A 26,755-nucleotide genomic window follows, 5' to 3' on the forward strand; every position below is an offset into this window, starting at 1 on the left:
TTTTGTTCCCCCTCGTCAAACTCATCAAATACACACTCCAACAACCCCAAAACACTTTGGTGGACACGTTGTAATCCACACATTCACTACGCTGTGAAATATTAATACAAAATTACCAGATTGAGTTGTTTATGCGAAGATTGCTAAGACGGAACTACTTACTAAATATGGCATCTGGCCGTAGTGATTTCAAAAGAAAAAGTAGTTCCCAGTATTTGCTTCAGTGTCGTAACGCTACAATATTATTTGTTGGTGTTTCACAGCGTAGTGAATGTGCGGATTATAACGTGTCCACCAAAGTGTTTTGGCGTTGTTGGATTTTGTATTTGATGAGCTTGACGAGGGGGAACAAAAATACCATCCACTTCCATTGTGTCCGTCCCAAAAACCTTCCCCGACTCGCCTCTGAATAAACAATAGCTCGCCCTCACAAAAAAAGTAAGTATGCTGTTCGAAATGACTAAGGAATTGCGCTAAATGGGCCAATTTGCCAAAATGTTGAAGTATCCCTTTAAGAGAGCTCACAACATGCTCATACAAAACACAATATCACAATATCACAGAAAAATATTGCAATATTTATAAAACTGCGTCATAATTGTTCAGTGCGCCAGCAGTACAAGCATTTCTTTCACAAAATTCATGGGGGTTGTCCAAAAATTCTAATTTTGTTTGTTGAATCAGGATCAGGTTTGTGCGTTCACTGGGGATATCTGATGATTTACCAGGTTTTGCAGACATCAAACAGCAATTTACTAACATGCTATTTTTTTGGAATGAGCTTTGGATGCAATATTCATTAAAAAAAAAAAAACTTTGGTTAAGATCTTAATAAAAAAAAAAAAAAAAAAAAAAAAACCCTGCCCAAAGAAAAAATTACATCACTTGAAAACTAGCTTAATGCCTGGAATGCTCAAACCTGGCAACCCATAATGCAACTCTCATGTCTGCTCCCTCCATTTGGGGGCGTAGGAGAGCTGCCCACAAGACGGTTTCATATCACATGCAAAGTGATTTTTACAGAATCATAGCTTTCTGTGAAAACTTCCAGATTATTTAAATACATACGTCCCCTTGAGAAAGACTGAAACCAAGCATTTTCATGATTTAAAAAAAAGAAGAGAGAAGAAACTGCCCCAGACAGGACGAGAGAGCGGGCATGTCTGGGTAAAAGAGAACATTTGGTCACTGAAGGGAACTTGAAATTTTCAAACAAAACGTTCCTTCCTGAAAGGACAGACCCCATTTGTGACTTGCGCCGTGAAAAGTCGGCTCTCATTACACGGTGAACCCTGCCAGAGACATGGGAGGAGAATCAAAGACTGCCAGATGTCGCAGAAACTTTCTCAGGATCTGGAGAAGCTTCAGTTGTTCCCCACGTATTCCCCCGGGTTCCGTACAATGACACGGAGGTTTTCACAGAAGAACCAAGGTGAGTCGGTGTGTCATTATAAAACTTTCGTGTCACACTGTAAACACTTGCTCTCCAAATCAGCCCACTAATAGGACTCTAGAGGGAGACTTGGATCCTTCCAACAGTCAACACATTAAAAAAGTTTCACTTTGAATCTCTTTCACTTTGCAGACAAAAACTAAATGTGCTTCTGAAAGAATCCAAAGCTTAAAACTGAAAAAATTAAATATTGCCAACAAAAAAGAATATAATCACATTCAAATCTTCATTTAAATGCATTTTTAGGACACATAAATTCTATTAATGTGTTTGTGAGATCAGTCAATTAGTTTTGCTAATATTTATGGATGAAAAGTTTTTCACTGGAATATATGCATATTAAAAAAAATCCATTTACCTTTACAGTTCAAAATAAAATTAGATGATAAATGTCCTTCAAACAGACGTCAGCCTCATAAATATGTATCCCTGCAGCCGTGTATTGAAATCTGAGCAGCAGGTTCGAGGTCTGACCTGCAGCCTGAGGAAACAGAATGAAGCTAATCTCATTATAATTTTTTATAAATCAGCCTGAATATACACAAACAGTGAACTCGATTTTTCTATATAACCTCTATTAACTCAGTTATTTTGAACACTCTGTGCAAAGTTCTGTGAAGATCAATCTGAAGGAGAACAGCAATGTTTCACTCCACAACATTACAGGTCATGAAAACCTCTCAAATAATGAACGTGTGAGCTGAACCGACAAGCGTGTCGACGGGTTTTCATGAGGCTGGGTTTCAGGGAAAAACCTCAATCGACACGTATTGGTCTCCAATTGAAAAAGTTTGGGACGGAATAAAGATTTATAGCTTCCCCTGATCGATTTCGCTGTGATATGAAGGGATGGAGGACCCAGGAGACAGTTACTGTTGTTTCCACTGATCCAGCTGGCTGCTGCTGTCTGCTTTCAGCCAAACCTGTGTTCTCTGGAACTCTGAGTCAGCCTGTCTTTGGCTTGGACTGATCTAAAGAAAAAAAAAAGGTCTTGTACAGTGTTTGTGTGTGTCCACAGGATAAAGTAATGCCGGTACAGTTTTAACATAGATCAATACTGGGTTATCTGCTGTCCCTGCTGTGTGGTATGCACACCGGATGATACGGACTAGTGGCTGGACGAAATCCTCTTCAAATGGCAAAAAAGTCCCATAAGCAATACCAGGCTGATGCCTTCCTGTCAGAGAAATCAAACGTTAGCTGACACCTACTGTTCGCCTCTGCATGCTCTAATGTTTCCAGCTTAAAATGGAGTGGAAGACGTTCCTTATCTCTGCAGCTTCATCAGTTCATGCTGGTGACTCGCCAGCCTGTTCACATGTGGAAACCTCTTTTAAGACAGAACCAAGTCCAGCTGACCTTCTTCACTTGCTATTAGATCGCTAATGCGCCGTGCAGAATAGGTTTTCATCTGGATCCACCACTGCTTTCAATAGATCCTCTGAAGTAAACATTAACAGTTTCTTCTGAGATCATCAGTAGTAATTTGACAACAATTACATGTCTGATTACAAAGACTTCCACAGTTGCGTAGAAACCCAATTGCAATGAGCTCTTTGTGATTTTGCATTGTGAGTTTATTTCCAGTAGTCACTATAATGATTACTGTTACAAAACACCCGCCACAACCGCAGTATTTCAATGAGACATTAATGTGAGAGGTCTGTTGTAGGCAGTGGTACAAAGAGGGTGTCTTTCACAATTGATTGCAGCTAAAATTGCTCCCTGATTAGCCATTTCATACAATTACGCTCAATAATTACATCGGTAAACACGTTCTGTAACCTGTGACACAGTTCAGACTGCTAATTATACAACACCACTGTGATCGTTTCCATTCAGGTCAGAATGTTTGGCTCTAATAAGTACAAAAAATGAACCTACAGAGTTTATAGATTAAGATGTTTGTTTTAGCACATTATGACCTTGACTCACTCTCAGCTCAAGGTGACAACGAGGCTTCTCTCCACAAAGAGGAAACGACAAGGAGCTCAGACTTTAGAGGACTTGTCTCCACTGAAAATAAAATATTTTAGCCAAATAGTAAACATTTGGATACTATACATACATTTTCTATGCTGATTTATCCAATTAATGGTCAAAAAGTGCTCCAGCTGATTTAAACTGACTGTCGGTGAAGATGGAGAACAACCTGAACCGGAACACATCTTAAGCAAAACAAAGATAAAACATAATCATTTCATCATCAGCATAATTATACATGGCTTCCATCATAACATATGCCATTACTTTGTATATTGTGCATGATTCTTAAGTCCGTTATTTTGTATTTACATCAAGTTATCACTGACATTAATCACTTTGGCCTTGTTATTTTATTATCCAAAACAAGGAAGAACAAGGCCTGCCTCATCTCATAAAAACACTATTTTAAGTTTTTCTTAACAAAGAAACTTTAATATAAAAATAGTTACTATTCATTTCATTCTTATTCTTCTTAGTAGAAGTAGTAATAGTGTTAGGAGTAATATTTCTACAGATTTCTTTCCTCTTAGAGCAATTTGGGAGACCGTGAAAACAAAACTGCCTCATTACAGAGGGGAAAACACAGATATAAGTAAAAAAATAATGATCGCGTCGGTTTTATAATTGTGATATTGTTCCTCCTCTCTCCGCGAGTCACATTTCACAGATACATTTGAACTCGACGCAGCCATTAATAACATTGTTAGTAACGCCTTCGTCTGAACACTGCGTGTCAAAATATCTGCCGTGAAAAACAACACCTCCTGACTTGTGTTCTGGTGTGAAAGTTGTGTGTCTCCTCATTTGTACCGACGGTGTTTATGATGCAGCCTGCGGCAGAGCCTGGTGGAGCGTAGAGCAATCCAACATCCACTTTTAAAGCCCTCTGCTCTGGCTTCATCCTGCACATGTAACCGTTCTTGTATAACTTGTATAAATTTGGTAGTTTTCAACAGAAAAGAAAAAAAAATACACGTGAATCAGTGCAGCATTGTAAAAGTCACCGAGGATGTAAATCAGAGCCAACGCAGAGAATCCGTGCCTATAGGATTTGGCTGCACTGCAAAGCGACACTGTGCACAAAGACCCTCGACTATGAATAATAAACACTCCGTTTTACAGGGCGTGACCATGTATCAATAACTGCCTCACATAAAATGGCAACGCAGCAGTTTGATGGAAATGCAGGCTGTGTGAGTCACAGACATAAGGACAAATATCACGGGCGGCAGGGGAATATCTGAAAGGACACAACCTCGGGCCATCGGGGGTTCAGCGAGTTCCACACTTTATATTTGTACATCAAAAACGAGCGGAGCAGCTTCGCGACCTGGCCAGTGCTCTCTTTTGTAGTCAGTTGGTAAAATGTTGTTTTGAAGCAACACCAGAGAAAAAAAAAAGAAGAGAAAGTCGTGTTGGAAACGGATGAATAATAACAAAAAAAATAATGCTTTCGATTGGCTCCACTGATTACACCGGAATAAGATGCGAGCTGATTCATTCTCTGCCGACGGTCGGTGGACTTCATGGTGACCTGGCACAGTGAGTAGAATCGAGAGCCAACATACAAAAGTGTGGAGAGTGGAAACCACATGACGAGGCTTCAAACTATGTACGACTTCTGACAGCCACCGCTGAAGAGATGAGCGTCTGGACTCGGCCGACCAGGAGACAGCAGATGGATTATGTGTAAAAGCGTTTCACCTCTGAAGGAGCCAAACCGGGACAACGCGCTTCGCTTTTCACATTACATATCTGGACTGAAAGCTCCTCTTTCTGCACGCTGACACATTCTCTGGCCTCGTTACTGTTTGGGTATTTATGGCCCAGCTGAGCATTGTAAGGCCTGATTCCACTGTCAATATCAACTGCAGACGGCTGGTATTACAGAGCCTTTATGAAGGAGATGTGATCTACTGCGACGGCTGTGTTTAATAACCCAGACAGTACACAACTTTAGGAGCCGGTGAAAGAAATGCAGAGTTTTACAAAGTGGCATAAAACCTGGAGGCACATTCAGCTGGGTGTTTTGATGCAGTGCACACTAACGTATACGTTTTTGAAGCTTAGAAAATAGAAAATGCAAGTTAATTCATGGATAAAATCATTTTACCTTCCCCTTGTCATAGGACTCAGCTTTAGAAATATAAACAGAGCAGAGCAGCTCGCTATTAGGAATAGGGAAGGGGTGAAATTGCTCTTTATACATTTTATACATCACGAACAAATGCGGTTTGATCATTTTAACAAGCTTCCGTTACTGAGATACAATTCTGTAAATGTTTACTGTCCCTTCTACAACTCGTAAAGATGGCTTCAGGACAAAATTCTACTAATAATTCATGATGGATCTACATCATATCTTTCTGAAAGCTGTTAATACTCATGTAAATCATGTCCTGTAACTGTCTTCTGTCTTTCAGCTACCGTCCTCTTCTTTTTTCCAGAGGTAGCTCTGGCATAGCTTGGACGGCTTCTATGCTTTGGGGTCCTAATCTCGCTGTAGGATGAACCTCTGACCTTCAGGGTTCACACCAGAGGGGACTGCCTGGCGCTGCGGAAGCCGTTTTCGTTCAGGGAGTCTCTCAGTTGGTACAAATCACTGATATTATATCCAGTAAAACGACCCCAGACCATCACACTTCCTGAACTGAACTCACACACTGTGTGTCCGTCCGCTCAACAGCGAACGAGGATCCTGCATAATGAACCCCAGATTTCAAATTCTGATTCATCAGTTGAAATAACCTTCCTCCAGTGTTCAGTCGTCTAATGACGGTGTTTCATGGCCCGGGGAAAACTCCCCGACTTATTCTGACATCTCCTCTCTTGCTGTGTGAACCGGTCCCGTCAAACCTGCGGCTCCAAGTCTCCTCTTCACAGCCGAAATACTCCGAGCACTTTCCAGCTGTGCTTCAAGCTGTTGTCCAGTGAGCTGCCGCTCAGAAACCTGTCTTGTGTTCTGGTGTGGCGTTGGGTCTGCCGGACCGCTTCCTGTCAGTTTCAGTTTCCGATGGTGAAGAAAACGGTTCTCACTGACACCTTGGCCGTTTTTTTTTTCCTTTTTTTAATTTGTCTAGAAGAACAGACCTACATTTGTAAAAGCCATGATGATCTGTCTCCAACACTGATTTATGCAGACAGAGGAGGTTGTAAGTAATCCAGAAAAGTTGGAACACCTGTGGGAATTAGTAGCGCCAACCTTCAAGGCTCGATCAGTCTCCATTGCTGCAGGAAAGCTCTAAGTTGTTCATTCCTTGTTCCCCGAAAAGGCTCTTGTAATATTCTGAAATGCAGCTTGCAATTTTTTAACCTCTGGCGGTTCACTTCCATTCACTGGAACATGAATTAATTTAATTACAAGAAATAACTGAAAAAGAAATTCAATTCATGTTTCACATGTTTCATTTAGCACAAGTTTTATACCGGATGTCCTTCCTGATGCAGCCTGTGCAGTTGGGGGTTGAGTTGCGACTCGATGGGAATTGGGACTCAAAATATCAAGTGTGGCACAAACATTTTTTTTATCATTTCTGTGGAGATTCACGACAGTCAAATCATTTTATCATTCACCAAAGTTCAAATGTTGGACAACAGTAGAAGAAGCTGGTGTCCTACCCTGGTTCCGGGAGGGCCTTCTCTCCCAGGTGATCCAGGGCTTCCAGGAACACCCTGAACAAAATACAGACACATAATTACTACCATGGAAGAAAAGGTTAAAACACTTGATATTTAAAAAGGAAAGTGATTCATGGAAGACACTCATTCACTGAGTTACTAAAAAACAAGTCTAATAAAGCAGAGTTTTGTTTCTATAAACTCTAGTATTCTCAGTTATGGTTGTCTGACCATGATGCACTGGTTACTCTCTATATGTACAGTTTGCATGTTCATCCTGAGCTCGTGTGGGTTTTCTCAGAGGACTCACTTCATCTGACTGCAAGAGCAATTTGGCTGCAGGTGTAATTGTTGAATCTTTTGGAAGAAAGAGCTGGCAGCCTGTCCATATGCCTTTTCTTCTGCACACTGCCGGCTGAGATAAGCTCTCAGCCTCATGACTCTCCACAGGCTACAGCAGTTACAGATAATGGATGGATTTAATCCTCTAAATCTGTCAGAAGAACGTAACGTGTCTTTTCTATTAATATCATCGTCTCATAATTACAATGCATATACGCAATCACGGAGAGGTCAAAACAGCTCCGGGCGCGCGGTCCTGCTCAATGCTCTGTTTGACAGCAGCGGAAATAAATTTGATTTGAGGAGAGGACCACCCTGGAGCCCTCGGGGTGCGGTCTCTCTCTCTCTCCCAGCAGGCAGGCCTGCATCTCCATCTCCTGCCCCATTTCTCTCTTCATCTACCTCTCCGCAGGTCATCGCACACAGCCAATTCCAAAACGCAGCCATAGATTAAGTGTTGAAGTGATTTATCTCCGCACTTCAGTATTAGTGGAGGGCTCATAAAACAGGACAGTTAACACTGTTAAAGGTTCTACAAATTACACGACAGGGTCGCCGAGGACGGGCCTCGTATGATTAATGATGTGCCGCCGTTCCCATGTTGGCTGATGTGTGTTCTCCCAAGATGTCTGCAATAATCTTCCCCGTGTCACGTTCACTCGCAGGGCGCAGAAATCTGCACATAACACGGTAACGGAGGAATACACCGAGTCATCAATAATTTATGAGTTGGGAAAAATGCAACTGAGGCAAGTTATTTTCCTGACACAATTATAAACAATCAACAAATCACCCGAGTGTTCTGAGAGATTTTTATTGTTTTCTGCAGATTCTTTATTGGTTCTGATGAAAATCAATTCTAAACTTGTTGTAAAAACAAAGCTTTGGCCTTGAATACTAACTAACCAAGTATGAAATATTCAGTATTCAATTATCAAGTACGTGATTGATTCTTAATCAGCTCCTCCTCAAATTTGAGAGTTATGGAGAATTAAATGACCAAAGAAGGCTAAAGAAATGAATTATCCAAGTGTACAAGTAATTCGGACTCAATATATTCGCCTTGGGAATGCTTTGCGACAGAATGACACACACACACACACACACACACACACACACACACACACACACACACACACACACACATACAGTGTCCAGATGATTAAGTATTGAGTAAAACAGGGGAGCAAGGAGGCCAAGCACATACATCTGCAGAATATCTAGGAGGAGATAGACATTAAATTATTTCCGCATGCAGAGGCGCGCGCACACACACACACACACACACACACACACACACACAAACATGCACACACACACACACACACACACACACTGAGAGCTGGATAAAGGGAGATGGACACACACAAACAGGCGCTCTTTGTTATTCAATGCAGGTGTGTTTCACACGGTCGTATTGAAACCCAGGTGAAGGGGACGCTGATGACAAGGTTACGTTGTATTTACTGCGGCGAGAATAAGGAGCGAGCGAGCGAGCGAGGGACGGCGAAGGAGGAGAGGAAAAAAGGACGAGGGAAAGAGCGGGCGAAGGGAAGGTAATTGATGCTTTAGAGTTGTGATATTCTCTGTGGTCCCTCGTATATTACAACTGGGCCCTGGAAGCTACAATATTCCCCCACTGAGCCACACACACCCATTCATATTCCTCTCTCTGACAAAACGCATTATTACTCAGTAACACAGTGCAGCACGGGGCAGTACTGCCAGTTTTTATTAATAGGACTGCGCAGGCAGAGAAAGCAGGAGGCAGTGCCTCATCCAGAAGTGTTGCAGCTCTCCGTGAGCCCGAGCAGAGACTCGCTGTTCCCATCTCACGGGAGCGGATACCTCGCCCTCTTTCTTATAAAAATTAAACAGGTATCCCAGGTCTGAGCATAAACTTACAGGTTTCCAGCCTCATTAGGTTCTCACCAAACCCTCAATAACAGAAAATTCACCGAGTCACACTTCGTCACACTTGCAGTGGTGCAGATAGAAATTAAGACGATTCTCAAAGGAACAAACTATAGTCAGCAATACTTACTTTGCAACTTCCAGCACAGGAAATAAAGTTTATCCTTATAAGAAATCATTAAAAAAAAAAAACACTCACTCAATTAAGTGAATAGGAGATTTTATCAGAATTTTAGTCTTGTAATTAATACACTGTTGCTTCAAAAGACTTTAAGGAGGTCATTAGTATTGCTGCCGAAGCTTTAGATTTCCCTTGAAAATGGTTAAAACAAGTATAACCAGTGTGGATGGATCAGTGACTGACAGATGGGAGCAGTGACTTATGAGTTAAGCTCGCTGGTGTGGGAAGAAAATAAAATATCTTTAAAACACAACTCTGCTTCCTTTTGCTCTCTTGCCTAAGTCCTCTATCGAAATTCTAACTTTTTAACCGACAGTTCCACATGGACCATCTGCCTGCAGCTAAAGATGGACATCAGGAAAAAGAAAAAAAAACATTAGACTATCTCATTCTCTCACATTTTCTTATTTCCCGTTACTTATGGAATAAATGTTGGATAAGACAAATCTCTACTTCTGAAGAATGAAAGACTTGAAGTGAACTCAACTGAACAATCCTCTCGAGGCAAATACAGAAAGACAGACAGACGTGACCGACGCTGGAAGTTGTGTCTTTTATCTATTGCTATTTCTTTTGTCCAGCCAGAAAAGACAGAAAAAAAGAATGAGAACAATTAGATGAATCATCTGACACTGCAACATGAGGCTCCTCATCGATGCATTGAATATTTAATGCATCGATCAAGGCAGAAATCAAGTCCATAAAGTGAGAGGGTGTTTGTGTGAGTGTGTCGTTGTCTGTGCACAGACACATTCAGGACACATACAGAGAGAATTATTAGTCATAAAGTAAGTAAAAAAGACTTTTAATCCTGTGTATTTTGGTTAATATTAAATTTACTAGTCAGCTGGCGCCTCAGTTAAATGTTTGACCACATATCCTTCACTGTGAGGTGTTTTCTGATTTTACATGCAATAAAAAAACAAGTTTTTCTACTAAACACCTTTTTTTTCTATCTGAATCCAGACATTTAATGGTACTGAACAATTCCTTAAACACTACAATAAATTATTAAAAATATGAAAACTTCACGGAATATAACCCAAGTTCAAAAACCCAGCTGTTAAGTGCTGTATTTACAACAGTAACAAGTAATTCCTGTTTTCTTTAAAGTCTCCTGACTCACCTTTGACTCAAAAATGAATTAGACATAATTAATTTACAGAAGTCTGAAATTTATTTGAGTGAAATGTGGAGCAGCTAAATGTTTAAGATAAACCAGGAACAAGAGAAGCTGTCTTGAGTAATTCTCACCGCCTTCAATCCGAGCAGAGATCTCATTAAGCGCAAAAACCAACAGCCGGAGTGAAGCGCTCTGAGAGCATGAGAGAAGCTGCGGGGCCTGACAGCAATAATAAGCATGTATCAAGGAACTGATTATTAAATAAGTGAAAGCCATTTTTTTTTAAATCTGATTATTTATGGAGAAGGGGTGGGATTTCATAAATGATAAATCTTCCGACTCCTGTTTGACATGCACCCAGGCTATATTGCTCTGCTGTCATTTATTTATTCACAGTTTGTCTGCTGAGATATCTTTTGGTTGATTGGTGTGAACTGATTATTTGATTTTGTGCATGTTCGAAATGAAAGAACGAAATGAAGTTGAAGTGAAAATGAGCCTGTTTTAACAGCGTGGCGTTTCACTGCCTGAATTCACAACAGAGATGCTCCGTACTGTACGCAACGCTGCTGGTTTACATAAGAATTTCAAATGAACCCTTTTTTTAACAAATTCTGCAGAAGATGGATAAATACAACAACCGAATCACATAAAGCTGTTGTTTCGGAGGCATAAAAAATGTATCCAACATGAACCAGACACGACAAACTATGTTTAACATTTCAGTATCTGAATACGATTATGGCATCAGTACTCCAGCGACAATTACTGAAGAACCCTGAGGGATTTGACTTTTGTCTTACATGCACGGCACACTCCCTTCTTGTTTATGAAACTGCTTGTACTGATTTTTTATTCTTCCAGAAGATAAAATTCAAATCCAGTAGATCCGCTCAAAAGTCAAGCAACAAACTTTGAACTCACACTTTTAAGCTACAAAAGCTTAGTCTCACTCCTAACCGGTTCACTGTTAAACTTTCTGATAAGCTGCACATTAAAACAGTGGATTTTTAGCACAGAAACACCTGGAAATTGTTTTTTTTTTTTTTTTGGAGGCAACCCACCAATTCAGTTTTGTTGCTTTGTCTTTTTTTAATTTGACAGAAACCAGCATCTCCTTATTTTTAGAACGTGATCAATGACTAATTATTTGCTAAAATGAGTAACTTTCAAAACACTGATTGCAACAGACACATCACTGATGAAGTCTTCCTTGAAATCTTCTTGATGAGAGACTCAGGAGAACGCCGGCTGTGTTTCTGCTGATGTCCAGGACTCCCAGTAGAGCGCCATTAAATTAATTCAGTAATACCTTTGACTGGTTCACTGCTCCATAATGGAGACGCTGGTGATGATTATTCACATCTCAATGATTTCATTAGAGCGCCGCTCTGAGTCGGTGTCCACGTGAGTGTGTGTCAGCAACAAAACACCGCGCGCGCACACACACACACACACACACACACACACACACACACACGCACGCACGCACACACACACTGCTGCTTAAGCATTTATGTCTATCTAATCCCACCTCTTCAACCCTTCCCTCCTTCTCCTCCCACTCCGTCACACAGTAACTCTGTAAACTGGACCTCACTGTTAGTGGTCTGAGAAATAAAGAAATGTGATGAAAAACGAGCTGAAGTTCCAGTAATGTGCTTCTATAGAGCAACAGTTTTGTGAGCCTGCAGCGGCTGCGACACCTCAGAGATAATGGATGTTGGATTTATTCGCATTCAGCTGCACACACACACACACACACACACACACACACACACACATACTCAGACTGCTGGGTTTGTTCTAAGCTAATACAACTTAGTTCCTTCAGTTAAGACAAACACACACAGGTGGAAGGCAGTGTTTTGTCAGGCAGGTAAACAGCCGCCTCTCCGTCCTCGGAGAAGTCATCATATCAGCATGCGCCGACACACACACACACACACACACACACCTCGCCACCACATCTTATTATCGCCATCATTTTTGCTCTCACCATTGGACCGACAGGACCGATCTCTCCTCTGTCTCCCTTCTCCCCAGCAGCGCCCTGTAAAACAAACAGCGTCACTGCAGACTCAGCCGCTGCACCGATAGCTACCATCATCAGTTATCGTAATAAGACGCAGTGCCGCTGTAAGTCCCCGGCACTGCTTCAGTCTGCCTCCGACAAGATCCTGCTGAAGTCTGGGAGTCGATCTGAGCCGCGTGTCAATATTTGACAGTTGAAGCTGGCAGGTGGCAGACATGTTAACATGAAGTCCCTCCGTAAGTGAGCACACTCCGTGAACAGGAGGCAGTTGGACAGGAACAAAGCACTTTCAGTTTCCAATATCATTCAGTTCATGAAAATATAAGACACAAAATCCAAAGTACATGTTTGTCTTAAATGCGAAAATAGATTTCGTGGTATTTTATGACAAACACAGCACAGCTTAGCATTTTTCCTTCACAGGTTGATGGGATACGACACAAGCAGAGTTCTTACCGGAGGTCCCTGGATGGAGAGCCCACTGGGTCCCTGAGGACCAGGAGGGCCAGGGAGTCCGCTTGGACCAATTTCTCCTGTGGGTCCTTGAGGTCCCTGTGAAAACAACACGACATGAGACCAGAGGAGGATCTGAGGACACAAAAGGTAGACCAAACTGAAAACTAAAGAAATGGATTGGATGTAGAAATGATGTATGACTCCTGTTACATCACCTGAACCGCAATAAATTACAATCAAGTCAATGTATTGAACAGTATTCTGGAAAAGTACTTGAAATATTAGTATTAATGAATTTTTAAGTACATTAAAATGCATTAAGTGGCAATTGATTCATTTTACCTGTATAAAAGGTCCATTCAGTGCACATTTTTCAAACAATTAAGTATAGAAAAGTGACACTGTGGCATTTAGCTTACTCAATAAAGTAACTATGAATAATTATTCTTTTCCCTTAAAGAAAAACCTGTTGGGCTAAAAGAATGAAGTTTGAATGTAAATTGTATAACGGTAGTACTACGAGTAAAGTGTCACATGGTGTAAACTGTACTTCAGTGTGAGTAAAATGGAATCGTCTGTGTGTGTGTGTGTGTGTGTGTGTATACTTCTTCACGGCTGTGTGAAACCAGTTTCACTAGTTGGCAAAAAGCTGCAGGAGTCACATTTCTGCAAGTTTGTGTTCTAATTGTTCAGCGGGTCTGTGATGAATTGCTCCTGCATTGTTCAGTCTGCTCTCTGTCCTCTGTGTGTGTGTGTGTGTGTGTGTGTGTGAGTGTGTGTGTGTGTGCGTGTGTGTGTGTGTGTGTGTGTGTGAGAACAATTCAGCCGCACAGGAAAGGCGCTGAGAGAAGAGTCACCACTCAGAAGCAGGTTTTAAGAGGCACCATTAGTTATAATAACTTATTATAGCTCTCATCACACGAGGGTCCCTCCAGGTCAAGCAGTTCAGATCTAAACATAGCGAACAGATGTGACGATATCAAAACCTCAGCTATATAATTCAGACTCTTCTTATAAGTGTGACTAACAACTAATGATCGTCCATAATTTGGTCTCATTTACTCATGATCTCCACCAGCTCAACACGAAGCCCACCAGGTTCAACCTCTGTTCAACCTCAACACTCTGTTTACAACCACTGGCTGTGTTGACAATAAGATTTACAGCGGGAAGTTGATTTAGACTCTTGTTCATCCGTCTCCAGTCGGAGTATTGCTGGTGTGGCGGCTCATTTGATCCCTGTGTACGAGCTGCAGACAGACAGTTCCTACAATGGGAGTCAGAAAAGAGAAATTCCCGCAAACCGCCACCGACTCTCTGTGTTTGCAGCTCGTTGGCTCAGCAGCAGTAGCCAAAGTAATCTTTGCACCAGCTGTATTTATTGTTTTACAACTCGCCCCTGCAGTTGCCGGGTTCGTGTCTCTCTTATCCATGCAAACAATCAAAAGAAACCATGGCTATGTACATGAATGGACTGAGAATAAAAGCAAACACCAAACTGAAATGCTATATGTCATGTTTAACTACGGCATCACTGAAGGACGGCGCCAAATCGGCGAGAAGGTTCGGTCCAACAGACGGCTGAAATTTAAATGACTAACAGGTTTATTTTAGTAACTGAACAATCCGTTATTCAGTGCCTAATAAATAATTCACCAGGAAGGATTAGCAAAAATGAGTAAGGATGAGTGAATGGAGGAGCGTGTCTCATAATGCAGCTGTTAAAATATACTTGGTTGAAGTTCCAGAGCTGCAGACTGCATCAGGAGTGATCTGGCAATCGTGTATTAAACAAGTGACCACATTTGATCATTTCTTTTTGTTTTTTCAAACAAATAATCGCACCTGGAAGACGACATAAAACCACATTATTAAATTGCTCTATAAACAGTCGAAGGAGCTGCTGGCGTGTTTTTCAGGAGGATTTTCAGTCATCACAACAAAGTCTTTGTGTGTGACCGTTCCCTGATTTGTTCCCTTCGTGGGAAGTTTGAGGAAAATATGCTAGCTTCTCGGTAGTGGGTGGGCCCCTTCGCACGAGGCACTCGATCCTCTGCCAGTCAGCGGAGTCAGAGAGGGACATGTGGTTGAGATGAACAGTCCTGCATTCTTGATTGGCAGCCCAGCGGCGTGTCGACATCTATGCCGTTTCTCGCGAAGGAGAAAAACTTGAAAGCATTTTTTAATGTTTAGATTAAATTCCACTCATGGAGACTTGTGGAGTTTTGAAATAAAAAAAAAAAAAACAAAAAAAAAAAAACCCTTTCAAATGTGTCAGGCTTGCAAGAGGGCAAAATATTACCTTCTTGTTAAAAATGAACATATAATAATGCTATTTGTCACTAACAACTCTTCACAATTCGATGTTTACGATGTTTAGAATAAACAGGCTTAAGCTTTACATTCTGTCGAGGCTTTCTCAAATTTCCATTTTCTTTTTCATCCTGATGATACTTGGCACCTTTTCTCTAATTTCTGTACGTTTGTCACCTCAATACCAGGTTAAACAGAAGCTGTATTGCCATTGGAAGCCACCATTAGTAAAATGAATAGAGAAAATATTTTTATTGAGCGGAGCGGGATCCGCTCACCGCGAGTTGTAAAGCGACCCTCCTTTAACCTCTCGTAACGCTCACTCAGACCGCAGTCTGCCAAGATAAACCGCAAAGCTCCACACGAGGTGTTATTATCGAGGTGTCAACCAGGATATATTGATTTTTCAGGCCTCAGTGTTGAATTTATTCACCCAGAACTTGCAGAAAATTTTTCTGGCACCTCTGGTTTATAGTGACGGCCATACCCTGATTATTTCCCCACCAGCTTCTCACCACAGCGTGTACCGAAATTCAGCCTGTGAAATTCAGTCTCGCAGCAGCATTACTGTCGACCTCCAAAGCCTGGAACACGTCCCACCAAAGTGCACCAAAATAGAAATCATTTGAGCCTTTCTGAAGTGCTGTGGGGTCGCAGGATTTTGAGTGGATTATACACACCGTCACTCCTGGCTCTCCTCGGTCTCCTCTGGCTCCCCTAATGCCCGGACCACCCTGAAACACAGACCCCCAACACACCGTAAACGCAGAACATCACCGACGCTCGTACACTGTGTGCTCGGAAAGAGTCGAGGGTGAGGCGTATTGCTGAACTCTTCTGAACATGGAAACTGCAGCTCGTGCTGAAAATGGTACTAAAAGTAGAACTGCACATGTCTGCGTTCTACGCAGATTATGAGCAGGATGGACGGAGTCCAACGTCGCTCTACGTGGCAAACTGCCTCCTCCAGCTCTGCGTTTTATTACGCTGCATCTGTGAGCAACGGCGACAGTTTGGAGCTGTAAACCTCGGGCTGACCCCTCCAACCCCGAGGTTCATCCAGGGGCAAACAACACACATCTGCTGATCGTTGGCCTGTTTGGGATAAATCCTTTTCCCGTGTTCGCTTCAGTAGATCTCTCCAAGTAAAAGGGTCTGACAGTGTGCACAAGAGCCGAGGGATGGTAAAGGAGACATCTATTCACTTTTCATATTCTGTTATATCATTTTTTATTGATGGTTTTAGGTTAGTTATTTCAGTATATGTATTCTTTAGGACGTTTTAAAATCTGTTTTATTTATCCACAACCTTTTCTTTATTATTCTTTATTAAGTTTTCTGGAGATACAGTATATTAACTCGCATCTATAAATAATGGCATCAAGTCTTCCATAATGAGTAGATAAAGTTCTAGAAAAGTTGTTTCCTTATTTTAATCACTTGCATTATTTGATTTAATTTCGTTATGATGAACATATGTAGTTTTATTTATTTTCCTTAATCTGTGCCATAGAAATCTTACAGAGCTGATCCAGATCTGGTGTTAGGATAATCTTTTAGCAGCTGGAGTCAATGGCTGGGCAGGTCAAGTAAATTCAACGACATCCATCCTTTAATCCACCGAAACCAAGGATGCCAATCCCAGCTGATGTGGGTCAAAGGAAGGGTAAACCCTGGAGAGGTCAGGACAAACACTGAGAGACAGTGACACACACACACACACACCTTCACACACTTTTATAGTATACAATTAACCCCAATGCCTGTTTGTGGACAGTGGGAGGAAACTTGCCCGTTGCACCTGTATTGTGAGGTAGACAACTAATTGGTTTTAAATTTTGAAATTTTCTTTTTCCGTTGTCTTCTGAACAACGTGGACCAGCGACTTGGTGGAGGCAAAATGAAACCTGCAGAGAAGCCGAAATTGGCTTCCAACATTGATAATACAAACAATTATGTTTGAATATTTCCACCGACATTTAATGGAACCAGAAAAAAAACCCACAGTTATTATGCTTTAACTGAGCAATTTGATGCTGAAAGCAAATTTACATGTTTTAAATAATGCTTGAATATCAAACAGCATGGGCACCGCTTGGTTTTAACAAACGGAAATTGTGGGCTGAGCGTGTCTCGTTTCTCTAAATATTAGATTGATTGTGGGCTGATGTTCGGTATTAAGCTGCGGCTGTGCCAAGCCAGGCTGCACAGATTGCTGCGGTGATCCAGTGGTGGCAATCAATACCATTTCAAACAAAACTCAAACTCAGAACTGAAGAGGTGTGCTGCTGTTTGAGGCAGGAGAAGACATATATCCAACAGTGAAGGCAAATACTTTCAAGTACTTACAAGAAAGGAACAACATTTTGCTATATGAGCACCAATCTGCTTAAAGAACTGTTACATCTCAGCAGATATCAGAAGGAAATGTGGCTGCTTGCAATCACTTTTGATAAGTTTTGGATTTTCTGTTTCATATCAGTATCAGGAAATATTCAACATTTCCCCCACAATATTTATCAGGTTTTTTTTTTATTTTTTCAATATTTCTCCTTCCTTTTTCGCGCTCTTTGGTTTTAGAGGACGGCAAGTCTCAGGAGCTCAACAATGGATTCCGCACACACCTATTGTTTACAGTGAGACAGTTTTTACACAGCCTGTTAGGATGTTTTTGAAGTTTGATGCGTGTAGGAAGCCGGTCTCCTACAGGGAATAACATACATGTATTGCAGTGTACCAACCTTCATATTGTTTGAACAAGGGGAAAGTCAGTACCTCTTTATCCTGCCTCAAAATCCTCCTAAAGCAGGCAGTTTCAGCACAAAGGCAGCTATGATTTTGCCATAAAATCCTTCATCTGCGCCCATATGCTGCAGTTAAATTGTGATTTAGGAGGCCGATTTGAGGCCACAGCGAGAAGCTAACAGACAGACTGACAGACACAGAGACATAAAGTGATAATAAAGGAGAAAAAAAAACCCACGGGCATTGCCATGAGGTGACGGTAGCAGAAAAGAAAAAACAGAACAAGCAAAAAGGGGAAAAAAAACAAACAAACAAACAAACAAAAAAATCACTGAGAAACTGAACATTATTTGCTTTGCTGTATTGATCTGCAGGCATTGAGAGACGGAGGTAAGAGGGATAAAGAAATGTGAAGGAAACAGCAAACAATAACATTATCAACAATGGTCTATTATTAAAAAAAAATCCCTTTTTTCTGCAGCATGAAATTATTACTTATTCTACAAACACATAAGAAACTGCATCAAAAGTCTGAGGTAGTTTGAGACTACTCGCATTATGTGAATAAGGAAGAAGTAATACATGTCTATGTTGAAGAAAAAGGGCCGATAAGAGAGAAAAAAAAAAAAACAACCTAAAAACTCTAAAACAAATGTAGAGAGCTGAGTCGTGTGGGTATAACTTTACAGACGAAATACGTAGACATGGCTCATCAGGCAGGGAGGAAAACTGAGAGACTTGCAAACGGCTGTGATAAATGAAATCATCCCGGAATTACTTTCTCAAACCACAGCAGCGTTGATCCACACCCCTCTCATCCCCTCAGTGCCCGAAAAAGAAGGCAAAGAAAGAGGACTGCTGAAAAAAGAAAGAGAGGGAAAGGGAGGAAAGAAAAAAAAAAGGAGAGAGAACCTAAACGAACTGTCTCAGGCTGTGAATGAGCTCGTTTACTTGCTTTCATCTCACACCCTCCATTCGCTTTAACCTGCTCCGGCGTGAGAGGAATACAGATGCTCAACATGCACAGCTCCACTCCGTCTGCAACGCCCAACTCAGAGAAAATTGTGATTTTTTGTCATTAATAGGTAAGACAGAGACATTCAGTATGAATAATTGAAAATGTACAGCGTGTGCCGCCACTGCATTGCTGATTTCAGCTGTTGAACACTGTAAATTAACTGTGTCTTTCATAAGAGCATTTGATAGAGTTCCTTTAGAACACTTTCACATGTAAATAAAAAGTTCATTATTTTTTTGTATTCCTCTTTTTAAAGGTGGACAGCAGAGTGGTGCGCCGGTAATTGCTTCTGCCTCACAGCAAGATAATCCCTGGTTTGAATCCTATAATGCAGTTTTTTTTTTTCGTTTTCGCTTAAGTTCAATTGGTAACCTTAAATTGCCTGTAGGTGTGAACGTGTGTAATTGTCTGTCCCCTTGTGTTACTCTCTGATGGATTGGCGAGCTGTCCAGAGTGTGCCTGTCCTTTACCCACAGTCATCCGGGATTGGCTCCAGCACCCCGCAACCCTTAATTAGATGAAGCTGCATAGAGGGAGGATGGAGGGATGGAGGGATGGATGGATGGATGGATGGATGGACGGTGAACCTAGAGAAAGCCACTGAGTCCAACAGAACTTTAGATTTAGCATTCACTCACAAGTTCCAGTGGAATAGTTTCCATTAAACTGTCTAATTGTTTAAATTGACCAGTAGCATCCACTACTGATACTTTTTCACTTGTGTTTGGTTCAGATCTGTGAGTAAAGGAGTCAGAATTGATGTAAAACAGGAGAAAATAAACATAGAAAATGTCCATATGTATAAAAACACACTACAAATGACACAAGTGATGGGGAAAGCAGAGAAAAGTGTCATGAATAGATCAGTTTAAATGTTCTTACCGGTGGTCCTGAGGGTCCAGGAGGTCCTTTGCTGTCCTGGGAGCAGGTGCAGGCATGAGGCATGGGAGGGCACTGCTCCTCTACTCTCTGAAGGAAAACATGGTGCAGACAGTCAGTGTGCCAGGTTGAGATTCACTCCACACACAGCCAAAATCACTAAAAATGTCACAGAAACACGCCTTGATTTTGTCAGAGAACAAGATAATGTCAGGATTCGTCGAGGCTGTTTACGTGAGTAATACATTAACGGCACGGTAAATCCAGTGTTTGTGTGGTTGCCCCGAGTACTGACTCCCTTCCAAATGATTGATTACAATAAACTGAAAGCATGACCTACAGCTCTTGGGTCACTGTAAGCTACACATTCCATAAGAATGCAGCATTATTAGATAAGCTCTCCGTTCTCTTATTGAATACTGATTATATTCGGTACACGGTGATCACACTCCGGCTTGATAAAGGATCACAGAGTAACATCATACTGATAAGTGGTAATGTGTAAGTTAATAATCAGTGCTCAGAGGGAAATACATTTGATTGTAGCTAAATTCGTCTATTAGTTGTTAAAAGCCATAATAGTGACAGAATGAACCGAGAGAGTGTGTAGGTTTGTTACCAAAGCCGGCAGCTCGCAACACTTGTCTCTGCTGGCCCAGGAGGTGCTGCAGATGATGTCAAACATCTGGAGCTGGAACTGTAATCACACACACACACAAATCCAACAATCATAACATCACCATGTTTGAAAATGCACATTTAAAAGCATCACAGGAGTGTAATATCAGCCACACAGTTTGTGAAGTTTTGCATTCGTGGTGAAACAAGAGGTCGGACAGCCCGTCTGCTCACACGCTTTAATGAGAATCTGCTGGAAGATAGAGACATGAAGTGTGGCTGATAGCATTAATAAACAAATGAATGTTCTGCAGGCTCTACTCCTGCCGAAAATTAGGTCACGGTCTGATTTATATCTTAAGTTGAGCATCTAAACTGCTGAAGGGTGCTGCAAACACATGCTGTTTATTTTGTTAGAGGGGCAGTTTTGAGCGAACCATCCAGAAAAGAGTCTGTTCAACATAATAAACACACACAATAAGTACATCAATAAGCTATGAGAAAAGCCACTGTTGGATTAAATTCTTGTGAAACTGCTTTGTATTTAACTTGGTTGTTTAATACATGCTTCACACACATCAGTGTTGGAGTTGGATGAGATTTTGTCAGTGAAAGGAAAACCTGGCAATAAGTCACTGCTTCATGTCGACTGACATTATTCCCTTCAAATGTGTGGAACACACTGAATACTGTTATTCCCAACAGAGCAACAGGGTCAGCGTGTGGTTAAAAGGCACATCAAACCTGATTTCCATACTTCAGTTGATTTTAAGTTGAAGTTAAAGAGGGAGTCCTCAGTCACCTCATATCTAATCAATGGCAAGTAACGCTGTAAGTGGTGCAATTAAACTGGGAAATATAGGACGATAAATGGAAATTTGAGTCAAATGTTTTTAATTCCTGAAGAGTGAAGGGCAGCCCTGCAGCCTGCGTAAAATGATCTTATTCTAGTAATTATCGTCCTTCGATCGCAGCACCACGGGGGGGGTTTTGGTCCAGTGCTTTCAGGCTGGAACTAATACAGAGAAACCTAAAGATATGAGTGTCCTATAGTGAGTTTGAGGATGTGACCTAGATTTAGAGAAATTTCGAGCTTACTGTTTGAACCCCTAAGAAAATATCAGGGTAAATATGGTTTTAATAAAATTATTTTGTTAAATTTAAATGTAATGAAATGCCTGAACATCCACAGATACATCTGCTACTCAGTCCAAATCTGAAAGTCTATATAGAAGGACATGCTGACTGATGTATAAAAGTATACATATTTATTGGTTCATTTGATATCAAAGGAGGTATAAACTTATTAAAATCTGCAGTGGTTACAAAAGAAGGCCAGCCATGTTTAAGTTCTGGATTTCTTTGTGTCTGTGTGTTTCTTTCTTTCTTGTTTTTGGCAATTCTACATAAACTGATTCATGCAGCTCTTTCCAGCTTCCAGCAAGTGAACTCCCACAGAGTCACTCACAGAAATGGTTGCAGATATTTAACAGTTGCCATTTCACAGGCTATAATTGCTTCTTTTCTCACTGTCATTTACCTGCCCTGTTGATCATTATAATTTGTAAAAAGGGGATAGTTTTAACAGCCAGATGATGATGATTTGATTGACTGAATTTGGTTTGTCACATCAGCAGTGTTGTGATGGGAGTGACGGGGTGATGGGGAAACAGAAACAAACTTTTAAATCATTTTGGCATACGACACCTCAAACCTTTACAAATCCCTCCTCCTTTCTTTTTTTTGCATGATGACAGAATATGTGCAAACAGGTAATCATGCTGACCGGAGCGGAGCCGTCCCGTTTTCCTCTGGACCGAACCATCCTTCCCAGGATCTCTGTGCCATCGGTGGTGATGTTCCCGGCGGCGCTGATGGGCTTTTCCCCGACCAGAGAGCAATCTAGCACCACCTTCACCGACGTCTTGCTGATGGTTACATGGAGCTGCACGACAGGAAGAGAACACCCTGGGCTCTAACTTCGCTGACTGCGCCGAATCCGCCCGCTGTCAGCGGAGGGCAGAGTGCGCCGTCGGCGGATAAAGTCAACGGGGCGTGTCCAGAAAATTGTCCCAATTTCGTGAACCAGGCGCAGTCACGCCTCCATCCCGCCCACCGGCGCAGGTGGCGCAAGAGAGAGGAGAGAAAGTGGGTTTAACCCAGCTGAGCGCAATTTGACCAATCAAATGAACACCTCTCCTTTTTTTCAAAGAAGGACACTGCTACATTAACATGATGAAATACATTTTATTTCCTGGCCTCAATACTAAACCATAGTGAAGCAACAATGTATATGACTGCATTTCGAAATAAATAATCTCTTGTAGAGCTTGGGGAGCCAGACAAATGAAATAAAAATGCAGACACCCTGCATTTAGCGGCTACATACAGACTTTGTAGGGAAAGGGAAAATCTGTTTTTATTTGTGTGCATCATAACTCTTAAAGATACATTTGGGAAAGCACAAAGAATTACAGGTGCCAATCACTCAGCGCAGCTGCACAGCGGAGCTGGGTGAGTCTACTTAGGACTGCTGGTTCAGTTGTCATCAGATCGATGTCCTCTGAAATGATTCCCTGTAATTCCTATCACACACATGGCATTCCGGCCATCCCAGACGAAGGATAATCATTTATGAGAGAATGGTGGCGACATCTGCTATCTGCTCCGTCCTCCACTCTGCTTCACGTGTTGCCAGCATTCTTACCCCCCTCCAAAGGCCACTATGGTCAGCCAGGCTGTCATATGCAGTGTTTTTGCGCAGGAGCACACCAACAGGTTGCTTTTCTGTAATCTAATGCATTAGAAATTAAGGTAAAGAAACAAAATATTAAATCAAGTGGATCAGCAAAACGTCTGCCTCATATCTGCTTTATTAATGCCTAAAATCAGGTTTTAAAATGTATTGAACTTTTTACAGTGCGCATTTGCGCAGCGTACCTCTCATTCACACTCCGCGCACTCGTTTCCCTGATACACACGCACACACACGCCAACACACACAAAATAGTTGTATTATTAACTGTCAATAATAATCAAGAACATATTAAAATTAGTAAAATAAGTCTCCCCGGTTGCGCACCAGGACGGACACCTTCCCACACCGACCCGTCCTCACCCTGCTCATTTTATTCTGGGACTGCAGGCTCAACAGGACAAAGGTATTTATTCAGAAAATATGTTCGTTCTAAAATTAATTTTTGGAAACGAAAAATACATGGTTTGCTGTACTTTAATGGAGGATATAATATTTTACCTGAATCTGGAACTGGCACATCTGGAGACGCTGCAGTGCCCCTGCTGTCAATACCGTGTTCACTGTTGTGCTCAGATTTATTACATTAGTTTAAATAATAATAATAATAATAATAATAATAATAATAATAATTTTACACCATTTTATGTTATTATTATTTAGTTGTAAACTGACAGCAGCCTACAGTAATTCTCTACCTGGAGGTGACGCGTGAGCGCTTCCATGCGCCACTGCAGGTTCTACGCTGGACTGTACAGCAGCTGGAGGTCGGTCGGGTATTTTTGGGGCAGCAGCATTATATTTGTTTCGCTGTTAGTCCCGCGACTGTTCTGACTCTGATTCAGAACATTCCTCCTCTTCACTCCAGTCAAGATCGCTGATGTCCGACACGTCTCCGCCATCCGATTCCCCCTCACTGACCTCCTGTATCATTGCTAAAGCTTCTTCCACCTTATATCTCTTATTTATGCCTGTTTTTACTATCTTTCTTTTGGGATTTGCTTGATATTTTTGGTCATCTGTCTGATTGTCTGCTGTCAGAGCTAGCCCCCTGTTCAGATGCGCGCATGAACCAAAACAAATCAATCACAGAAGAAAAAAAAGCCCCGTGAAGTGCATCATTTTAATCAGTCTAATAATAATAATAATAATAATAATAATAATAATAATAATAATAATAATAATAATAATAAATAAATAAATAAATAAATAATAAGTCTCACAGACCACTGTTGGCCTTTGGAGGTATAAATGCTTTGTAATATTATCTGTGTTATTGTTAGGACCTTATTTGCTTCAGAAAAACATACAAGACACATATTTAGGAAAAGTCAAAGAATTAGAGGACAGGGGAATTATTTTTAACAGATTTATTTGAATTCTAAAAACCCAAATGGTCTGTCAGATTGTCTTGGATGTTCTAGTGCTAAAGAAGATAATAAAAACAATTATGTGGTTCATGAGTGATTGTGTGTATCTTTCATGACACTGACAAGCTGTCAGTGTCATTAGATCCTCCGCTCCCCAGCCTGCTCACACCTTCTGCACGAAACTATCACTGCGCCCAGCTGATTCTGTCGACCCCTCCCCCTGGTGCGCCGCCACGCCCATCTCGGCGCAAGTGCAGCGGACCTGCCAGACACCCTCTTCTGCGCCTGTCGAAAATAGGAATGCGCTGCCTCCGCCGCTGATCATCGCCAAGTTGCGCCGTCAATTTAGAGCCCCCTGTGTTAGAAACGTTGAACTTTCGCATTTATTTCCCAGGAGTGTTTCAACCCCGGGCCACGTCTTTGCTAAGCACAGCGACAATGGCTGCCTTTGTGTACGCTTTTGTGTTTTTTTTTTATAATAAACACAGACTTAAAGCTACTACAGCCAATCCTATTACCCCATCCAACCGGAGTGCTGGACGCCTGTGAGCTGAAACTGCCTCCTTAGAGGAAACCGCCGCCAGAGCTATGAAGCGTGAAATTCAGCCGTTTGCACAGTTAATGAGCAAAGAGGCCTGCATCCCGGTGAAGGACAGTAATAAACTACAATATTAGTGCCTGTATGTTTTACCATTATGGGATGAGTATTTTGCTCATTTGTACCAGCGGGAAAAACTTTCAGAAAAGTATGTGCTCAGTGTGCAGACTTCCAAACACACACACACACACACGCATGAAAGTATGCAGAGTATCTGCGTATCGAAAATGTGAAGTTAGACAAAGTTCATATTCGAGTGTCAGAGCCCATTTCTCAGCTGACGTCTGAATGGCTGCTTTATAATGACTTTCTGTTCTCATCCTCCATTCTGCACACTCCGCTGCTCACGATGTGTGTGTGTGTGTCTGCGAGTGTGCGTTGCACTTCCATGATATGAAAGATGATGAAAATCCTCAGCTGTGCAGACATTTTACCAGCATTTTGTGCCATTTTAGTGGTTCCAGTTAAGATTAGTGGTTGGGGAGTGAATTAAGTGCACTAAAATGTCGACGTTGTGCTGATTGTGTTTTGATGCCAGTCAAACTCCAGATAACCAAATATTTTTTTTGTTTTCTTCAGCAGTGTAATTTTCAGGATGTTTATTCAGAAAATGAGCAATGATTTAACTCTCCCTCTGTTCTTTCACTTCATATAAAATAAATATGAATAGGCACATCAGTAGATTTTTTTGGTAAAAAAAAAAAAAAAAATCTTTTGTTGTGGTTGTTTCATTTACAAATAGTGACACGCATTTTGGTTCATTACATTTTTTTCATAAAAATGTAATCGCACCATATTACCATATTCTTATTATACTGAAAAGGCTACCTTGTGTAATAAAACGAGACATGATCAACACCAATTTCCAAAAGGTTGGGACGATGTGTAAGATGTAGAAGTAGAGGATGTAATGACTGAAAATTAATCGAAGACATACTTCCTTTATAATGGAACATGGACAACATATCAGACATTGAAGGTTAGACAATTTATCATTTCATGAATCAATCTGGAAGGAGCAACGTAGTTCAAAAAGGTTCGGACAGGTCCAACAAAACGGCTGTGGCACTCAGGGATAACTGATTAAAAACAACATGACGAGCATTTCTTGTGGATAACAGTGGAAAAAATTCAGAAAAGTATTTTTCAACCTAAAATTGCAAAGGCTTGACGATCCCCCCATCTATTGATTATTCACAGCGTGTCTGGATGAGTTTTCTCAGGGGTATGCTCCCTTGATCCAAAAATATGAGAATAATTGGTGGCTCCACTTTGCCGGTAGGAGTGTAAGAGTGTGTGTGTGTGTGTGTGTGTCCTGTGAGTAAAATATAAAACACCGTCGATAACGTAA

The 26,755-nt window shown here is 41.3% G+C and overlaps 1 protein-coding gene across 1 annotated transcript in view; it reads right to left on the reverse strand.

Annotated features, from left to right (window-relative positions):
- The window catches only part of col14a1a (collagen, type XIV, alpha 1a), a 139,957-nt gene that overhangs the window by 15,709 nt on the left and 97,493 nt on the right, over positions 1-26,755 (reverse strand). Inside the window, exons 34-40 of the mRNA XM_030102838.1 lie at positions 22,468-22,626; positions 20,683-20,760; positions 20,067-20,153; positions 16,102-16,155; positions 13,109-13,204; positions 12,617-12,670; positions 7,058-7,111 (exon numbers count right to left, since the gene is read on the reverse strand). Of these exons, the coding sequence (XP_029958698.1) occupies positions 7,058-7,111; positions 12,617-12,670; positions 13,109-13,204; positions 16,102-16,155; positions 20,067-20,153; positions 20,683-20,760; positions 22,468-22,626 (582 nt within the window). The remainder of the gene's footprint in view (positions 1-7,057; positions 7,112-12,616; positions 12,671-13,108; positions 13,205-16,101; positions 16,156-20,066; positions 20,154-20,682; positions 20,761-22,467; positions 22,627-26,755) is intronic.

Source organism: Salarias fasciatus, chromosome 11, assembly GCF_902148845.1.
Source record: "Salarias fasciatus chromosome 11, fSalaFa1.1, whole genome shotgun sequence".
In the NCBI taxonomy this organism is placed as follows: domain Eukaryota; kingdom Metazoa; phylum Chordata; class Actinopteri; order Blenniiformes; family Blenniidae; genus Salarias; species Salarias fasciatus.